The sequence below is a fragment of the Notolabrus celidotus genome, chromosome 2, assembly GCF_009762535.1.
Source record: "Notolabrus celidotus isolate fNotCel1 chromosome 2, fNotCel1.pri, whole genome shotgun sequence".
Lineage (NCBI taxonomy): Eukaryota > Metazoa > Chordata > Actinopteri > Labriformes > Labridae > Notolabrus > Notolabrus celidotus.
This window is the reverse complement of record NC_048273.1, coordinates 10,785,980-10,806,847: the sequence shown is the minus strand read 5'-3', so window position 1 is coordinate 10,806,847 and position 20,868 is coordinate 10,785,980. Positions and strand designations below refer to the sequence as shown.

At 43.8% G+C, this 20,868-nt stretch overlaps 2 protein-coding genes across 8 annotated transcripts in view; one reads left to right on the top strand and one right to left on the bottom strand.

Annotated features, from left to right (window-relative positions):
- The window catches only part of usp24 (ubiquitin specific peptidase 24), a 40,510-nt gene extending 26,439 nt beyond the window's left edge, over positions 1–14,071 (bottom strand). For 4 of the 7 annotated variants that reach the window (XM_034703489.1, XM_034703495.1, XM_034703504.1 and 1 more), the window contains exons 1-18: positions 13,644–14,071; positions 9,588–9,756; positions 8,635–8,702; positions 8,404–8,547; positions 7,835–7,960; positions 6,923–6,958; positions 6,774–6,839; positions 6,532–6,597; positions 6,174–6,248; positions 5,637–5,795; positions 5,434–5,548; positions 5,241–5,344; positions 4,784–4,891; positions 4,587–4,682; positions 4,277–4,438; positions 1,334–1,441; positions 1,049–1,198; positions 381–512 (exon numbers count right to left, since the gene is read on the bottom strand). In XM_034703489.1, the coding sequence (XP_034559380.1) occupies positions 381–512; positions 1,049–1,198; positions 1,334–1,441; positions 4,277–4,438; positions 4,587–4,682; positions 4,784–4,891; positions 5,241–5,344; positions 5,434–5,548; positions 5,637–5,795; positions 6,174–6,248; positions 6,532–6,597; positions 6,774–6,839; positions 6,923–6,958; positions 7,835–7,960; positions 8,404–8,547; positions 8,635–8,702; positions 9,588–9,756; positions 13,644–13,922 (2,163 nt within the window). In that variant the 5' untranslated portion in view covers positions 13,923–14,071. Of the gene's footprint in view, positions 1–380; positions 513–1,048; positions 1,199–1,333; positions 1,442–2,411; positions 2,505–4,276; positions 4,439–4,586; positions 4,683–4,783; positions 4,892–5,240; positions 5,345–5,433; positions 5,549–5,636; positions 5,796–6,173; positions 6,249–6,531; positions 6,598–6,773; positions 6,840–6,922; positions 6,959–7,834; positions 7,961–8,403; positions 8,548–8,634; positions 8,703–9,587; positions 9,757–13,643 lie in introns of all 7 variants that reach the window. The other 3 variants (XM_034703472.1, XM_034703478.1, XM_034703484.1) reach the window with 1 other exon arrangement.
- A 1,540-nt stretch (positions 14,072–15,611) lies between these two features.
- Positions 15,612–19,583, top strand: bloc1s2 (biogenesis of lysosomal organelles complex-1, subunit 2). The gene is made up of 5 exons (XM_034677445.1): positions 15,612–15,801; positions 15,967–16,083; positions 17,293–17,412; positions 18,330–18,434; positions 19,241–19,583. Exons 1-5 carry the CDS (start codon positions 15,636–15,638, stop codon positions 19,270–19,272), a joined length of 540 nt encoding a protein of 179 aa, XP_034533336.1. The 5' UTR covers positions 15,612–15,635; the 3' UTR covers positions 19,273–19,583.
- Positions 19,584–20,868: the final 1,285 nt, after the last annotated feature.

Sequence of the window (20,868 nt, the reverse complement as noted above, 5' to 3'; positions counted from 1 at the left end):
ATCTCTGTTCCTGCACTTTTTATATGAAGATATACAATGTTTGTGTGTGTATAAGATATATAATGTTTCTGTTTATAAATATATATAATGTTTCTGTGTGTATAAGATATATAATGTTTCTGTTTATAAATATATTTAATGTTTCTGTGTGTAAAAAGATAATTAATGTTTCTGTGTGTGTAAAGATATATAATGTTTCTGAGTGTATAAAGATATTTAATGTTTCTGTGTGTATAAAGATATATAATGTTTCTGTGTGTATAAAGATATGTAATGTTTCTGTGTGTGAACTATAAGTTTATCTAGTGTGTGAACATGTGTAAACTGTATGAACTGTATGAGCTGTATATGTGTATCTGCATGTATCAGTGTGTTGGTACCTCTCGGTCCATCTCACAGACATCAGGTCCTGACACCAGACACTCCCACAGCTCCTTGGCTCTGTTCCAGACCAGGTACAGGCTGGCCTCCTGCAGGAAGAAGGCCAGGAAGCGCAGGTGGCCGTCCAGGTACTGCACACAGGGAGTCAGAGATACCTGTCAGTGTCATGTTGGAGTACTTCCCTGGTGAACCTCATGGGTTTGTTTTGCTGTGTCCCAGCTGATCCAGAAACAATGATTCAGGCACAGAGAGAGGAGTGTGAGTCTCTGGCTGTATGTAACGGGTGATCTGACGGTGTGAGGTAATGCTGACTCGAGGTGAGGACATGATGATCTCTCACACATTATGAGCTGATCAATGAATGTGTAGTACATACAGTCCTGACTCCTCCCATTATTCTCCTTACAGAGGAGCCCTGTAGCTGTACAGCTCTCTGTTACCTAGGGAGCTAAGTGAAGGCAGGACGTTTTTATTGATCACAGTGATCATGAATTAACTTTCTAACAATTATCTTTGCTTTTGAATAATCTCTCTGTGACTGTCGGTCTCCTGCTGTTACAGTGTTTTGTTTGTGTCTAACATCTCGTTTTTTCTGTTTCATGCATCATCCTTCAGATTTCTGACGTTTGTCTGATAAACTAAGATTAAATTGGACAAATGAATCTACCTCCTGGTAGGTGTATCGTCCATCCACCATTGTGGACGCTGAGAGGCCGTTATTCCCGGCCGCCGTCACAGCGAGCCGATGGCAGCACACCAGAGATCCTGTGATCAGTTTGACAATCTCAAAGTTCTTCTTCAGGTCCTGGATGATGCTCTGTGAGGAGGAGGAGACTGTTATCATGACAACACCGCAATCAGACTGTCCACTGACCCTTAAATTAGATATGTGTATGTGTGTGTGTATATGTGTGTGTGTGTGTGTGTGTGTGTGTGTGTGTGTGTGTGTTACCTTGTCCTGTTTCTGATATGTCTGCTTAATAAAAGAGCGAGTGATCTCGTGTAGTTGACGGAGAGCAGGAACAACCCAGACGGACTGAGGACTGCTGGGCTGAGAGGCCTGTGACACACACACACACACACACACACACACACACACACACACACACACACACACACACACACACACACACACACACACACACACACACACACACACACACACACACACACACACACACACACACACACACACACACACACACACAGGATAATGATTCCCACCAAAGCTGGATGTTCACCCAAACACACTTCATGCTACAAAAACAGAATCTGTGATAGTTGGAAAAGATTTTGAGTTAAAGGACGACAACAGTAAAACTTTCTGTGTCTGTAGCTTCACTGAGACATAAACAGAGTCAGGAATGTAAAACAAACAGGAGTCTGTTACAGCTTGCTTCAGCTCAACTGTTTGAAACGTACGAATCAAATATCAGACACATTCTTTTCATTCATCCCAGACTCTGATCACTGTCTGCACCAATAAAGACCTGTGCTCCCATTTCACCAAAGCCGACACTCAGCCAGCACATACACCAGTCATTAGACCTATCCCGCAGATACACCAGTCATTAGACCTATCCCGCAGATACACCAGCCATTATACCTATCCCGCAGATACATCAGTCATTAGATCGATCCCATGGAAACACCAGTTATTAGACTGAGCCAATAGATAAACCTGTCATTAGACTGATTCCACAGATACATCGATCATTAGACTGATTCCACAGATACACCAATCATTAGGTTGTCCCCATAGATACACCAATCATTAGACTGTTCCCACAGATACACCAATCATTAGACTGTTCCCACAGATACGCCAATCATTAGACTGATCCTGCTCTCATTCAGAACAGAGCATTGTAATCAGAGTGCTGTGAGCAGCAGATGAACACACCTGGTTAAATCCCTCAGGTTAAATGACCCCGTGTGTTGAAACCCTGCCCCCTGATTGGCTGTGGGGAGTGAAACGGTGAGTTTGGAGACAGATTTGAGGGAATATAAATCTCTTGTTGTCCTCTTACTTTGAGCACCGCGCTATGTTTCTTCTTGCTCCATGTTGTGGTTAGAAAGGAGCTCTGAGAGTCGCTGCCTTTACTGTCCTCCTGACTGAGAGTCTACAAACATAAGGTGGTTTCAGCTTAGACAGGTGGACTCATACCTGTGTGTATATACCCCTAATACAAAGACAGATGTGTGTCACCGAGGAGCAGATGTTTGGTGCCTGTGTATTTAAGGCTCAAGGTTAGTTTATTTGTACTGGTTAGTAGATGTGGTATGCAGTGAGTCAGCCTTCTTTTAACAGCAACAACAACAACAACAACAACCAGCAAACAGCATGAGACGAGACAAAGTGACTCTGAAAGGTAACTCTAAATAAAAACAAGAAATGAGCAATCAATAACAACAAGGTCAATAAGAACAAGATAGAAATAAAATCAATCATCAGTAAATAAGAACAAGATGAACAGATCTCCGTAATGGTAAATAATAAAGAGCTTGTTAATCCAACATCATGCTGAATCTCATTATTTAATGTTTTAAATGGAGACCGATTTACAGCTCCCTGGTTCTACTCATCTCATGCTGCGGTTTGATTTATTCTCCTGATCTTCATCAGAAAGAACTCTGAGTAAAACTTTATTTACAAAGGAGCAGCTCGAAGTAATCATCAGCTTCTAAACCGGTCTTAAGAGTCCAAAATCAATGTGAAGAGTTCAGAGTTAACCTGAACTTAAATCTGTTCATGACACTTTACAATATTTAATCTACAATATCTAATCTACAATATTTAATCTACAATAACTAATCAACAATATTAATTTTACAATATTGAATCTACAATATTTAATCTACATTACTTGATCTATATTATTTGATCTATATTATTTAATCTACATTATTGAATCTACAATATTTAATCTACAATATTTAATCTCCATTATTGAATCTACAATATTTAATCTACATTATTGAATCTACATTATTTAATCTATATTATTTAATCTACATTATTTAATCTACATTATTGAATCTACATTATTGAATCTACATTACTTGATCTAGATTATTTAATCTATATTATTTAATCTACAATATTTAATCTACATTATTTAATCTACATTATTCAATCTACATTATTTGATCTATATTAGGGCTGAATGATTTTGGAAAATAATCTAATTGCGATTATTTTCCTCAAGATTGCGATTTAAATTGCGATTGTTTTTTCAAGGTTCTCTTCTCATGCATTTTACAACAAACACAAGCAATAAATCAATCTGTATTATAATAAACAATATCAGATTTATTATACACAAATTGTTCTTTCTCATAGGCTAGGCTTATGTTAAGATAAAGACAAATGAAGCATGAATCAATATGAAAGACGGTTTATTTATCTACTTGTTTTACAATTGTAAACTTACTAAATACTTTGACTTGTAGTCTTGTAAGCGTTCACAACTACTTAACAAAATTCTGCCAAACAAGTGTTTTAAGTTTAAAGCCTGTTTGGTGTGAATCAGCTGACTGCACACAGCGGAGACGGTCAGCTGAGGGCTGCAGCTAAGTGACAGGGTCTCTGTTTTTTCTTTTTTTTGAAAATTGCATTCTATTACATTGCGATGTTGGTTTGAATTTGATTAATCGTTCAGCCCTAATCTACATTATTTAATCTACAATATTTAGTATTCAATAAATATTCTCTGTGTATGCCTCTGACGCCCTGCAGCTCCATGAAGCTGGACAGACAGACTGCCGGTGGAGGTTAAACCTGCAGCGCAAACAATGATATGCTAACTTTAGAGGTGAACTGTCACAGCAGCCAGAAACATGCAGAGACCCAAGACTGTCCTGATCCCGTCTCTGTGGTGTTTGACTGTCTCACCTTCTTGATGTCCTCAATACATTTGATGATGTAACTGCGCTTCACCGTCTCCTTCACAGCGTAGGCATCGCTCAGGATCCCCAGGTGCTCTTCCAGAGCCTGCTGGACCAGGCTGGTGGGCAGGGTGGGCAGGTGAGCCAGTTCCCAGAGCACCTCCAGCACCTGAGCGTGCACGTGCATGCGCGCACACACACACACACACACACACACACACACACACACACACACACACACACACACACACACACACACACGGTTCAGACTCTGTGGACAGTGTGTTTTCTCCTCCATGATTTAGAAACACACTGACCTTCCCCGTGGTGGCTTCAGAGCGAGCTTCTCTGCCGATCCTCCCGATCAGACTGAGCAGCTTCTGCCTCACACGGTCGCTCTCCACCTCCCAGCTCTACACAGCATGAAAACACATACACACACACACACATTAATACCACACACACATACACACCTGTACTTTATTCTTTGGACCTTCACAGAGCCAGAGCTGACCTTCTGTATGAGGACGAAGAGGTGTGTGAGCTGGTCAAAGCTGAACTTCACAGCAGCAGCAGCGATGATTGTGTGGATGTTTTCTATCACAGTCGATGATTGGCCCGCCTGAAGAACAAGAATCAAAACATGTCTTCAACTCATCCCTGTCAGCTGTCACATGTCAAAGCTGTGGAGTCAAAATGTGTCTTTATTTAGTTTTATTTTATTCCTGATCTGGACACCAGGTAACGATAAGTTATGTCACTATGGTTCTATGAATCCTGGATGACCAGGAGGGATGAAATAGATCACGGTGTTGTTTACATTTTGAGTGTACCTCACACAGAGGTCACACACAGCACAGACAAACAGGCTCAGAGACAGTGTTTACACAGTATTTAGACAGTACAATATTTCTGGAGTTTAGTGTTTAAAGAGAGAAAGTTACAATGCGGATGAATAAGTTTGTGCTCACTTGTATTCTCCAGATCTTAGAGAGTTCATCCAGAGACAGTTTGCTCCCCAGCAGCTCAATGATTCCCTTAATCCTCTCACAGTACTGAGCCTGGTCAATGTTACCTGCAGCATAAAGACACACACATCATACACACAGTGACTGACTGATCTGATGCAGTTCAGACCCAACTTAGACTTATTCTGAGTCTTACCCTCCAGTGCTATTGACAGGACCGAGTTCTCCACCAACCAGTCCAACAGTTTATCGGTGTCGATGGCGTTTTTCACCGTCTTCGACACCGTGCTCTCCTCTATTAACTTAGTCACCTGAGAGCAGAAGGAAAATATCACCGGGTAAGATTATATTTATCTTTAAACATTATCTGTGTTTGATTCAGAGTTCCTCTGAGTTGACCTCTTTCAGGGAGTTCATCTTGGTGGAGAAGTGGGGGGTTTTGAGCATGCGCAGCAGCGTGTCCAACCTCAGGTCATCCACCACAGTGACCAGCTCTCTCTGAAACCGCATACACAGCAGCTTGATGGCCGACAGCAGGTCAGGGATGCTCACCAGACGCTGGGAGTGAAGACAAATGTAGTCAGGATCAAGGTATGCAAGTTCTTACAGAAATATGTTTTAACCCTGTGTTCATCTCCTTCTTTGGGAGGTAACTTTTCAGAGCTTTTTACTCCACAGATTGTCGATTACAGAAACACCAGCAGCCTGATTTTCATGAAACTTGGTTGGAGGATGTTGAATTTGTAGGAGTGATTAAATATTAGGATGAGATCCCCCTGAACGAGTTAAAACGGCTCCCAGTGTGTATATGGTCCTGTTAATACATGGTTGTAGGTGGTGTATTTATATAGCTCCGGCTCATTGAACTGGATTATAAACCAGGCTATGTACTGTTTCATATCTGCAGCTCTGCTCTGTGGAATAAAATATCCTTACCTTATCTTTCAGGTCCTTCTCCTCCAGGTTCTGCACATACTTGATCATCTTATGGATGACTGGATCCAGCATGGGCTGCAAAACAATACACAATACACATGAGCCTGCAGCCATCACTGAGGGAGGAGAACTGTATACAGCAACCAGTCAGAAGAAACTGACAGCACAGCATCAGGATCCAACTGACAACAACTGACAATGCTGCGCTCACACAGAAAACACACGCTTCCCTTCTATATCATAAACTCTGTGTGTGTGTGTGTGTGTGTGTGTGTGTGTGTGTGTGTGTGTGTGTGTGTGTGTGTGTGTGTGTGTGTGTGTGTGTGTGTGTGTGTGTGTGTGTTGACACACGTCTCACCTGGACGAGACTGGAGTTCAGGTATTCTGCACCAACACCCAGAGGCTGGACCAGAGCAGACACACTCTGTAAGAGACAGAGAGAAAGAGACTTATTATGCTTATGGTTAGAGGGTGTGTGTGCATTTGTGTGTGTGTATGTGTGTAGCTGACGTTAGGTTGAACATGGTGAGCTCTGACCCCGGAGTGTGTACCATGAGAGAGAAACATGTTGATGCTGTGAGTATGAGAGGTGTGACTCACAGCGATCTCGATTTCGTCTGCGTTCAGCTTCGTCTGGATGGCCGTGAATCCTCCTAACTCCCCAAACTTTACAACGAGACGAAGAAAGTCAAGTTCAGAAGAAGTTCAAGTTCTTACAGTGAAACATCCGATTAAAGATCAATACTCACTCGATTTACCAGATCCACCAGCCAACCATGAGGCTCCTGAAACACACAATCAACTGTCAGGGGGACTCAATACAGCTTTAATGAGTGTGTCACACACACATACACGCACGCACGCACGCACGCACGCACGCACGCACGCACGCACGCACGCACGCACGCACACACACACTTAAACACTCACAAAAACACACGCACGCACACATATACAAACACTTAAACAGACACATAGAAACACTTGAACACACATATACAAACACTTAAACACACACATAGAAACACTTAAACACACACATAGAAACACATGAACACACACATATACAAACACTTAAACAGACACATAGAAACACATGAACACACACATATACAAACACTTAAACACACACATAGAAACACCTGAACACACACATATACAGACACTTAAACACACACATATACAGACACTTAAACACACACATATACAAACACTTACACACACACATATACAAATACTTAAACACACACAGAAACACTTGAACACACACATATACAAACACTTGAACAGACACACATGCACGCGCACGCGCGCTCACACACACACACACACACACACACACACACACACTCACACACACAAACACACACACACACACACACAGTTCTGAGACAGCTGTTGTATGTCAGTGTCATGTTCTGCTGAGCTGCTGAGGACCGGTTACACAACACCGATATAAACAGCTTGTTTTTCTGTCCTGAACATGAACACTGACTGTAAACAAAGCTGTGTGTGTGCGTGTGTGTGTGTGTGTGTGTTTGTGTGTGTGTGTGTGTGTGTGTGTATGAGAGAGAGAGAGAGAGAGAGAGAGAGAGAGAGAGAGAGAGAGAGAGGGACCGAGAGAGACAGAGAGAGAGAGAGAGCAGACAAACGTCTCTTACTTTCTGATAGGTGTTACTGGGAGACACAGCGAACATGTTGGCTTCATCTCCAAACACCTCAGCCCAGTTCCTCTGAGAGACCTTCATCCTGTTCTTGAAGTGGTACTCGTTGTCAGGGTTAAAGGCCTGAACACAGAGAGAGAGAGAGGATGTGGACACACGACAAAGAGACAGACATAAACAGTGTTTCATTAATAAAAACACTGCAGCTCTGAATCTCTGCAGGAAAGATTCACTGCTCACAAAATCCCTCAAAGGTTCAACTGCAGGACGTTTAAAAAGTGCTGACATAAAACCAAGTAAAACGCTGAGTCACACTTTAACTCCCAGGAAGTCCTTCTCAAGGATCTAAAGATCTTCTCAGTGTTTTTATCTGTTGGTGCAGTGGGCCAAAAATCTGAGATGAACAGGACAACCAGTCCTCTGACACGAGGAGGCAACAGCTGTCTTTACCCCTCATTAGTCTACACGTACACCATCACAGAGACACTGACACCAAGTCCATCCACACTGTCAACCAGCCCACTGAGCTGCTAACAGTTAAAAGCTTTAACACAAAGAGGACCTACCATGGTGAGGACCCCCATCAGGTTCACAGGGACGGGGTCCTGCTTCACCCGCTCTGCTACCAGCTCCACCAGTAACATCAGCATGTTGTAGATCCCCTCGTGGATCTCTGTGCCCCACTTATGCACAGCACTGCTGGTCAGCAGCTGGAGGACAGCAGCACAGAGAGTGAAAGTCAGTCAGTTAGTTAGATGAAATGAATAAAACCTGCAGAGTCAGAGAAACATCCTCACCTTTTTAAAGGCCTCGGGCATGCAGCGGTCGATGAAGCGCTTACAGTTCTCATCAGCGTCCGCAAGACCTGAGACAGGAAGGAGTTTACTGTTAAGAAGTTATACATAGGGTTGCAAAATTCTGGGAATGTTCAAAGTTGGAAACTTGCCATGTGAATAAACCAGGAATTTACTAAATTGAAGGTTGGCTCTTAATAGGGAACTTAAATATAGTTGGGGAAAATATATTTTAGCATAATCCTGACTAAAACAACCAGATTTCATGCAAGTACAGTTGAATATCTATGCTATTCCTCCATCACATGCACATAGCACACTGCTTACTGCAGGGCTATTGAGACCACGCCCCCTACATGCACTGTGCATTCCTCCATCACATGCACAGATGATTTCTAGAATCCTGCAGAGGCTAGGCTTGTGAAGCTTGAGGGAACGATGCTTTTAGATTTTCATGTTGACTGTGACTTTTTTGGAGGGAGAGGGGCTCTTTTCATTTAACATGTTGAATGGGACTTTGCTGGGATTGCATTTTTGTTAATTTTTCAATGGGTTGGGTCAGGGGGACGAGTAATATTTAACTCAACATTAATGTTTTTGTTCTTCAATGAAGGAATTGATTGTTCAAAAAAATATTTAAGACTTGATAAAGTTCTACTTACAAATAAATCTGTTTTAATTGTATTATTTTGGATGGATGTCTGCTTATAACTAAACAAATATTTATGCTTGGATATGATACCTTTCCATTAAATTACACTCAATTCCCATTAATTCCCATTAATTCCAGTAAATTCCCATCCCATGTAATCTGTAATGGAGTTTGGAACTGCTCAAGCATCCCACAATGTATTATGAGCAATGTGAGCTGGTTACAGAGACTCACCTGTTCGAGGAGGAGAAGTCTAAGCGAGTATTTTTAAAGTGAGAGCTTAAAAACAAAGATGTGTTCTCACCGTGTCGAGCCAGGCAGGTAGACGCGATCAGACACTTCCCCAGAGACTCCTCCCTCTTGTACGGGATGGACCAATGATCGGTGAAGACCCGACTCTCCAGCTCGTACAGGTTGGTGGTGGGAAACTCCATACTGCCCCCAGAACAGTTCCCGTTCTCATCGTTACTCCTCTGTCGACACACACACACACACAGGACAAATTACAACACTGACCAGGTGAGCTGATCTCACACAGCTGCTCCATCACCTGAACGGAGTCTCTGTCCTCTGAGGGAGGAAAGTCTAAACGGCCTGTTCAGAGTCGGACTCAGAGGACGAGTCTTCAGAGTCGGACTCAGAGGACGAGTCTTCAGAGTCGGACTCAGAGGACGAGTCTTCAGAGTCTGACTCAGAGGACGAGTCTTCAGAGTCAGACTCAGGACGAGTCTTCAGAGTCAGACTCAGGACGAGTCTTCAGAGTTAGACTCAGGACGAGTCTTCAGAGTCCGACTCAAAGGACGAGTCTTCAGAGTCCGACTCAGGACGAGTCTTCAGAGTCGGACTAAGAGGAAGAGTCTTCAGAGTCGGACTCAGGACGAGTCTTCAGAGTCGGACTAAGAGGAAGAGTCTTCAGAGTCTGACTCAGGACGAGTCTTCAGAGTCAGACTAAGAGGACGAGTCTTCAGAGTCAGACTCAGAGGACGAGTCTTCAGAGTCGGACTCAGGACGAGTCATCAGAGTCGGACTCAGGACGAGTCTTCAGAGTCAGTCTCTGAAGGCGAGTCCTTCGGGGGCAGAGTGAAAGCTCTCATCAGGAAATTGTCCCCTTTATAATCTGACCTCTGTCTCTGCAGAGACGCAGGCAGACTGCTCAGAGTCAAGGAGAGGAAGAGAGGAGCTCCTCTGTGTTTAAGGAAACTAGGGGGTCATTTTATCTGCTAATAAAAGCTAAACAGAGACCGAGAAAGAGGGGATGATGAGGGGAGGATGAGGGGATGAAGAGGAGGAAAGAGCTGGAATCAGTCTGTTGTAGTATAGATAGATTTATACTGCAGCAGTAATCTAATCTACTCCGTACCCTGTGGCCCAGCTCCTCCTGTCCTTACACGCTGAAGGCTCAACGTTAGAGCTGAAACACGATAAACACTGAAACACGCGTCTCACTCCGAGACTTCAAAACACTGTTCAGCTTCAACACTACTGAAGAGGCCAACAGGAACCAGCAGCCTCCAACGAACCAGGCTCAAACAATGCTCCCCAACAACCAGACCCTCACAACCTCAGACCCTGACAATCATGTGGTGTACTACCATACAGTACAGTATACAGGGTATATAGTGTGCAGTATAAAGGTATAGTGTATATGCAGTATAAAGGTATATACAGTGTATATGCAATATAAGCGTATACATTGTACGTACAGTGTAAAGGGTAGTGACAGCACATATAGTGTGTATAGTATATAATGAGATATCCAGTGTGCAGAATATATTTAGTGTAGTATGCACACACAGTATGAAGGGATGCACTGATGTCACAGAGATGAGAAGAGCATGGAGGGAGGAAACAGGGATCAGATTTCATCTCTTCCTTTAATCAGAAATTGATAAATGACAGAGAGATGGAGGGATGAGAGGAAGCAAACAGAGAGAGAGATAAACCTGACACCTCTCTGACTGAGCGTCAGGTTACTGCAGGAGAGTGCTGCTGGCATGTTTCAACATTATGAGACTTGATTTTAAAGAGCAAACTCAGAAAGTAATTGAAACACTGATTATTAAGGATCATTAAAGTCAGCAACCGTCCCATAGAGAACCAGACACAAGCCTAACCCTCCTCACACTGCAGAGCTCCGTGTTCAACCCTGTGTGTGTGTGTGTGTGTGTGTGTGTGTGTAGGACGAAGAGGTAGCTCTACTGCTCTGTTACTATGCACCTAGCAGCCCTCCAGGGACCCCACTGCAAAAAAACAACAACTGCAATGTGTGTGTATGTGTGTGGGCAGGGGGGGGGGCTATATTTAGGAACACAACATGAGGCCAAAGTCCTGTGACACTCCCTTGATGTACCAACACAAAAAACAGAGCTAAGCTAACAGGGCTAAGCTAACAGAGAATAGATTTAAGCTGAGGGGTATACTACAAAGCGAGTTCAACATATCCCAGATAACTTCTCCTGATCTGCCTACACTGAACCTAACAAAGGAGATCGCACTAACCCGTCACACGAAGATGGTTATCAACATTTTGAGTCAATCTAGTTACCATGAGTTACCATGAACATCGGACGTTCACATCGGACCTTCACATCAGACTTCAGATCGGACTTTCATATCGGACGTTCACATCAGACGTTCACATCGTACGTTCACATCGTACGTTCACATCGTACGTTCACATCGGACGTTCAAATTTAACGTTGACGTTGGACATTTACGTCGGACTTTCACATCGAACGTTTTCGTCTGCCGTTTACATCGGACATTCACGTTTACATCAGACGTTCACGTCAGACTTTCACATCGAACGTTAACGTTGGACGTTTACATAGGACGTTCACATCGGACTCGGACGTTCACATCCGACGTGATCCAAACCTGATTACGTGATCCTAACCTGATTACGTGATCCTAACCTGGATACGTGATCCTAATCTGGTTACCTGATCCTAACCTGGTTACCTGATCCAAACCTGATTACGTGATCCTAACCTGGATACATGATCCTAACCTGTTTACGTGATCCTAACCTGGTTACCTGATCCTAACCTGGATACGTGATCCTAACCTGTTTACGTGATCCTAACCTGGTTACCTGATCTAAACCTGATTACATGATCCAAAACTGATTACGTGATCCTAACCTGATTCGAGATCCTAACCTGATAACGGGATCCTAACCTGGTTGCATTATCCTAACCTGGTTACTTGATCCTAACCTGATTACCTGATCCTAACTTGACTACGTGATCCTAACCTGATCACGTGATCCTAACCTGATCACGTGATCCTAACCTGCTTCCGTGATCCTAACCTGATTACGTGATCCTAACCTGATTACATGATCCTAACTTGACTACGTGATCCTAACCTGATCACGTGATCCTAACCTGATCACGTGATCCTAACCTGCTTCCGTGATCCTAACCTGATTACGTGATCCTAACCTGATTACGTGATCCTAACCTGATTACGTGATCCTAACCTGATTTCGTGATCCTAGCTTGACTACCTGATCCTAACCTGATCACGTGATCCTAACCTGATTACGTGATCCTAACCTGATTACGTGATCCTAACCTGATTACGTGATCCTAACCTGATTATGTGATCCTAACCTGATTACGTGATCCTAACCTGATTCCATGATCCTAACATGATTGTTCTCTGATCATATACTGATCACTTGATATCCCTGATCGTTTCTTACACATTACTACAGTTTGCCCTGATGTTCCATGTTTGTATTCTGAACATCACCTGATAATTCCCTGATCTCTACCTGTTTGTAATTTGATCTTCACCTGTTCTCTACCTGTTATAATCTGCTCATCACTTGATCATTCCTTGATCTCTACCGGTTTGCAATCTGGTCATCACCTGATCGATCGAGGGTCAGACTCATGTTGAACAGTCCCTGTCAGTAACCAATGCTATCTGACAGCTGTTATCCCATCAGAGTACTTGTCTTCACATGTGCACAGAAGCTTCAGCCCTCCACAGTGATGTCTCTGTGCAGACACACCTGGACAGGTACTGGCGCGTTCAATATCTCCAACAGCGTTAGCTGACCAGCTACTAGCTAGCAGTGTTAGCTGGTAAAGCAGGAATCACTAGTCTACTTTATTATTCCAGTATCTGGTGTTTATGCAATCTGAGACTCCTGAGGTCCCTTCGAGCAGGCGACACGTCTCGTCCCGTTTCACCTGAGGGAGTCCCACCTGCTGCTTTGACAGCTCTGCACGTTGGGCTCGCTACAGTTAGCTTTGAAGCTAAGCTATGCTAGTTAACTAGGCGAGCCCCGCTCTGTCAGTGAGTTATAGTTAGCCTCCTCTCTGTGTTAGCAAGACCAGCCGCTTACCTCGCTGTCCACTACATCGTGGTAAGCGGGCGGGGGATCGAACCCTCCAGTCCCGGTCCGCCCGCTGTTCTCCCCGTCTCCCCCGGAGCCCGGGCCGGGGGCAGGCCCGCTCTCCATCGGCTCGTATCCATACCCGAGTCCGGGGCTCTCGTTAGTGAGAAGCGCCACCGCCTCGTTGATGTCGTTCTTGGCCAGTCGGAGCGCCTTTCGGATCACGTCTGGGTCCGGGAAGCCCATACAGAGGAGCGTGGTGATGTGCTGCTCCTCCTCGGTCTCCATGTTCGGGGTGTCTCCGGCTCTCACACTAACAGGAACGGGGTGTTCGGCTCAGCCCTGTAGCTGTGCACGCCGCCATGTTTACAGTCCGCTGCTGTTAGCCTGTCACGATCAGCTTCCCCCACAACAGCGCCTGGAGGTGTACTGCCGAGATCTGCACCCCGAGAACTGCACGCTCACAGCAGGAGCGCGCATACATGTGTGTATACCATAAACTGTGGTGTATACACAAACTCATACACACATATATATGTGTATGTATATTTATCTGTATGTGTGTGTATATATATTTATACGTGTGTATATACATATACATATATATTTCCACACACACTTATGATATACATATATGTGTATGTGTATGTATCTGTATGTGTGTGTGTATATATATATATATATATATATTTATATATTTATTTATATTTTATATATACCAAGCAGCAACTTCCGGTCTAAAAATTTGAGTCCAATGTGAAAGTGCTAAAAACTGCAGTTCATCAAGGATCCACTTCAGGCAGGTTCCAGAAGTACCAGAACCCACATACACACCAATTCAAAGAGACGATCTTTACAGCAGAAATAAAAATGTTTACAGCCTGGTTCAAAAGATGAGTGTAGTCTGGATAGCTCATTTCTCTATCGGCACACACTGTACAGGGCGTGAATTTTTTTCTAAAGCAGCAATTTCGAAGATATTGAGATTACGAGTCTTCTAATGAGAGGCACAGCTGACTTGATTGACAGGCGGGTCACTGTAGCTGTTGGCTAGGAGGCTCAAAGCCCAACTCTTTACGTCACAATCGCTCAACAGTAGCAATATGGCTGCCGCTGCCGATTGGCCTCAAAACAGCACTTCAGAAACAGATGGGTAACGTCACGGATACTACGTCCTTATTTTATAGTCTATGGTATATACATATATATGTGTATGTATATTTATCTGTGTGTGTGTGTGTGCATATATATGTATACATATATATAAATGCACACACACACACACACATATATATATATATATATATATATATATGTGTGTGTGTGTGTGTGTGTGTGTGTGTGTGTGCAGACATCAGACATTTGAGCTGTGCTTGTATGAAAGGTTATGTATACAGAAAGTTTATTTTAGGAGAGGTAAAAGTAGCCAGCTGTTAGTAACACAGAAACAAAATTACAGATGATAAATGTGTATTATTCTCATAGATAGATTAATAAAAGCACAGATTACACTGCAGAGTCCTGTCTTCACATCAATCACAAGATCATAAAAAGCAGACATGTAAATAAAAACATGAATAATAAAAAAACTTATTTACATGTCAATGCATATTCCTGTTAGGTTCTGAAAACATTTCACTGCACCCTCCGTACACGGCGACCAAGCCTTTGGATGAATGGATGTCAGTTATGATAGGTTTATTAGTGGTTCAGGTGTGAACCATAGACTGTATAGATAAAGTGTGTGAACAGGTGAACCACTGAACAGCAAACAAAACCCATATCCTTAAGTTCAAACATCAATAACGCATATAAACATGTATTTTATAATAACCATATCTTTAAATGAACGGCGTAAACTCGATGGAGAAGTTTGTCTTTAAAACAAAAAGTGTTAAAAATAAAAACACGAGTAGGGCGTGGCAGTGCGCGCGCGCAGGAGGGTGGTGGCGGGCGGACGTCATGTGATCAGCTCATGTGACAGAGGAGAGTCAAATCAAAATGGCCGCCACTGGAGACGACGCTGCAGCCATGGACAGCATCTCCAGAGCTCCGGCGGCTCTGAACCCGGCCCTGAACCCGACTGGAGGCCCCGGTGGGCAGGGAGCAGGACCGGTGGAGGGATCGGGTAGCCCGGCGGCGGCTCCGAGAAAGACCACCACGAACAGTGAGGACTGAGTCCTACCATCTTCTGTTGTATGCTAATGCTAACACAACAACTGAAGTGTTAGAGTGGGACACATCACATGCCCTGTATTTACATGTGATCAGTGCTTCTTGTGCACATGTATGTCAGTGTTTGACGGGCTGCTCTCTGGTTGATCTCTCTCAGGTGATGCAGGTGTGGAAACAGCAGAGGAGGCTGTGGAGCCTGCAGACCCTGACATCAACGAGCTGTGCACAGACATGTTTGAAAAGATGGCCGTGTTCCTGCAGGGAGAGCTCACAGGTCTTCTTCTTCTTCTTTAAACAACTTTAACATGCACAGCGCCCCCTACTGAAAGCTCACAGGTCAGGGGTTCATCAGAGGGTTTCCATCAACCCACACATCCAGACTGACACCTCACTGATACTTTATATAAGTCTCCTCCTCCCCCTCCTCCTCCTCCTCAGTATATCTGTCTCCATCAGACAAACCAAAACAGATCTTTCCAGTCCCCTGAGTCTCAGGCTGTTTCTGAAACAGCCTGCTACATCTTACCTACTAACGTAGTAGGAAGTGGTTACTGCCTACTGTTAGTATAGTAGGCGGTTTCGAAAACAGCCTCTGACTCTCTGACTCTCTGACTCTCCGACTCTGACTCTCAGACTCTCAGACTCTCTGCCACTCTCTGACTCTGCCACTCTCTGACTCTGTGACTGTCAGACTCTCTGCCACTCTCAGACTCTGCCAGCCTCTGCCTCTCTGACTCTGCCACTCTCTGACTCTGTGACTATCAGACTCTCTGACTCTGCCACTCTCCAACTCTCGGACTCTGCTAGCCTCTGACTCTCTGATTCTGCCACTCTGTGACTCTCTGACTCTGTGACTCTCAGACTCTCTGCCACTCTCCGACTCTGCCACTCTCTGCCTCTCTGCCACTCTGCCACTCTCCGACTCTGTGACTCTCTGACTCTGTGACTCTCTGCCACTCTCCGACTCTGCCACTCTGCCACTCTCCGACTCTGCCACTCTGCCACTCTCTGCCACTCTCTGACTCTGTGACTCTCAGACTCTCTGCCACTCTCCGACTCTGCCACTCTCTGCCACTCTCTGCCACTCTCTGCCACTCTCTGCCACTCTGCCACTCTCCGACTCTGTGACTCTCTGACTCTGTGACTCTCAGACTCTGTGACTCTCAGACTCTCTGCCACTCTGCCACTCTCCGACTCTGCCAGCCTCTGACTCTCTGACTCTGCCACTCTCTGACTCTGCCAGCCTCTGACTCTCTGACTCTGCCAATCTGACTCTGTGACTCTCAGACTCTCGGACTCTGTCACTCTCTGACTCTCTGACTCTGCCACTGTCAGACTCTCTGACTGTCAGACTCTTTTCGTTTATTTTAGCAGTTCAAAGCTTTGTCCATGTAGTTATAATCCGATCCTCCCCTCTCATGTTCATCACCTTCTTCTCTGTGATTATCTCATACATCCTCCCTCCTGTCTCTCACCTGTTCAGGTACGTGTGAGGATTACTGTCTGTTGGAAAACATGAACAAGCTGACGAGTCTGAAGTATATGGAGATGAAGGACATCAGCATCAACATCAGCAGGAACCTGCAGGACCTGAACAACAAATGTCAGTCTCACACACACTCCTAGCATGACATCACACTCTCATAACATGACATCACACACACTCATAACATGACATCACACACACTCATAACATGACATCACACACACTCATAACATGACATCACACACAATCATAACATGACATCTCATACACTCATAACATGACATCACACACACTCATAACATGACATCTCATACACTCATAACATGACATCACACACACTCATAACATGACATCACACAATCTCATAACATGACATCTCATACACTCATAACATGACATCACACACACTCATAACATGACATCTCATACACTCATAACATGACATCACATACACTCATAACATGACATCACACACACTCATAACATGACATCTCATACACTCATAACATGACATCACACACACTCAACATGACATCACACACACTCAACATGACATCACACACACTCATAACATGACATCTCATACACTCATAACATGACATCACACACTCATAACATGACATCACACACACTCATAACATGACATCTCATACACTCATAACATGACATCTCACACACTCATAACATGACATCTCACACACTCATAACATGACATCACACACACTCATAACATGACATCACACACACTCATAACATGACATCACACACACTCATAACATGACATCACACACATTCATAACATGACATCTCATACACTCATACACTCATAACATGACATCACACACACTCATAACATGACATCACACATACTCATAACATGACATCACACACTCATAACATGACATCTCATACACTCATAACATGGCATCACACACTCACGTCAGTGAGTCAGCATGCCAATGTTGCACCCCCCCTCCAAAGTAATTGAGTGATCTCCTGTGTGCGTGCGTTTGCGTGCGTGTGTGCATCCTCAGATGCATGTCTGCAGCCATACCTGGACCAGATCAATCAGATTGAGGAGCAGGTGTCTTCACTTGAACAAGCTGCTTACAAACTGGACGCCTACTCCAAGAAACTGGGTAAGACACACACACACACACACACACACACACACACACACACACACACACACATGGGTAGGAGGGTGTGTGTGAAACTTTATTTATCAGTGTCTTTCTGACTCTGTTTCAGAAACGGCTCTTTGTTAGCGAGGGGTCGCCTCATTGACTTTATTCAGAGAGAGAGCGGCACACGACGCTCAACGTTCATGAGTCAGTAATGATGCACCCGAGTAATCTCGGGTGCATCAAGAGGACAGTCAGCACTTCCTCCTCTTCATTGGTTTTAGTATCCTTCAAAATGTATCCGGTCATCAGATCAGAATGTGACTCTCGTACCAGAAGCAGGGGCAGCCACTGGGATCGATGGACGTACCGTATCTTCAGGAGTTGTCTGAAGTTTACTTGGCCCCACCTTAAACTCTGTGGATGTCTTTGTGGATGTTCGTCTTTTGGATTTGAAATCTTTTTAGATGTTTCTTCACAACATCCTTTCACGTCCTTTTGGGTCTCGCCCTGGACCAGTATCCTATACCACAGAACTTAAACTGATGCAAAGTAAACTTAGAGTAAACGTAGTCCAAAATTAAAACCAGGATACATTTAAACTGAAACAAGAAACCAAAAGTCTGAACAAAATAAAAACTAAAGAACATTTCTTAGCTGTCAGAACTTTCTTGTGCGTGCTTGCATGCTTGTGTGTAGCAGATCCTTTTACATTAAAGTCATTTTGAAGCCCACCAGCAGGTGGTGCTGTGTCACCATGGACAGAGAGAGGACCAGACATGACCCTCAGCCTGATGGTTCCCCTCTGTTTCTGCCCACAGAGGCCAGGTTCAAAAAACTGGAGAAGCGATGATGACGATGTTGATGATGATGATGAAGAGGACGAGGAGGTTGAAGATGATGATGAGGAGTCAGCCAGAGTTGTGGTGCCTTCTGATCTTCTTTAACCCGGCTCTGTAAGACGAGTCGCAGCTGAGAAGAGGAAGTGAACTGAGACCGAAACAACCTATAATCAGAAACACTGAAAGACTCAGACGACTCGAGGACGACACACTGAGGGAACAAGAACTCACCTTCAGCGTTTTTTACTTTTCAGTTTGTTGATGTAACTGTCCACTCTGTTAAATTTGTGTTTTCCGTAAATATAAATATTTATTAGTCTGACATGTTGTCGTTGTGGTATTTTCAATGTAAAATGCAGCTTCAGTGTTTCTGAGGCGATTCTAGATTTAGTGTGTATTTACTTTGTGTACAGTGTTACAGACTGTTTTAGACAGTTTTTATGAGAGGGTAAATTGAATATGAGTAATCTCTTAAACAGGTGGATTATTGTGACCATGAAAACTGTGCTCTCTAATGTTCACTCTCTAATTGTCTGACATTATGACCCTTATTTATTTTATGTTTTTTTAAATGCAGGGAACAGCCTGATCATAATCTTTAAATTTATGTTCAATGTTTCTGTCACTGAATGAAGAAACAAGCGGTACTGAGGAGTTTTTTTGTGGCCGGGCATAAAGTGAAGACAAATTAGAAAGGATAAGAAAGTCTGAAAATAGTCAAACTCAGTAGAGAATAATCTGAGTAACACTGTCCTGTGACAGACTGAATAAAAAGATGCAGTGAGAGCAGTGACCGGATGGTTAGACGTCAGTATGAGTTAGCACACAGCACACATCCCTTCAGCGTCTTTTCAGATTCTGATCAGGGTTTGGATTCTTTTGGGCTCAATTTGGGATCCTTTTTGGATCTGTTTCTGGTCTGTTTGGGATCCCATTTTGGGGTCTGTTTGGGGTTTGTCTCGGGTCCTTTTGGGGTCTGTTTAGGGTCCTTTTGGGGTTTTTATCTCAGGTCCTTTCTGGGTCTGTTTGGGGTCTGTCCCAGGTTCATTACCCGAAGAAACATTACACTCTGACTTTATACTCAAAATGCTCTGAAAACCTTCCTCCGTATGGATTGAGCTTTTTCTGGCACTTATGCCAAATACTAAATACTACTCCTCTTGGTGTTCCTCCTGATGCCAGGTCCTTATTCTCCCTTACAGTCGGAGGGTTGTTACCTGCACAGGTGAAGTCAGTGTGTAAGGTTTTTTCACAGAGAGCAGCTGAATCCCGTCATCTCTGCAGTGTGTTTAAAGGTTCCCACGGAGAGAGAAAATGTTTTCATATATTAATGTCTATAGACAGTGTTTTTCAGAATAAACCATGAATTGTTATCGTTTGACTGCTTGCTTTTGCAGAAATGACTCTGTCCAGCAGGAGGCAGACCTGTACCGCGTTTAAAGGTTAATCCCATCTTTCTCTTTTTAATGATACAGCCCGAAACCTGAACACTGCTGCACGACATCTGAGTTTCAGCTTTTATACAGACGCAGAAACCAACTATAAACGCACACACATAAGATTTCAAGGTGACTTCAAGTGTGTGTGTCTGTGTGTGATCCCTTTTG

Excerpts from the sequence above, each read along its gene's own strand:
- bloc1s2 (XM_034677445.1), top strand. The coding sequence starts at position 15,636 with ATGGCCGCCACTGGAGACGACGCTGCAGCCATGGACAGCATCTCCAGA. Across the intron at positions 15,802-15,966 it reads GAGAAAGACCACCACGAACA|GTGATGCAGGTGTGGAAACA; the intron begins GTGAGGACTGAG and ends GATCTCTCTCAG. Across the intron at positions 16,084-17,292 it reads CCTGCAGGGAGAGCTCACAG|GTACGTGTGAGGATTACTGT; the intron begins GTCTTCTTCTTC and ends TCACCTGTTCAG.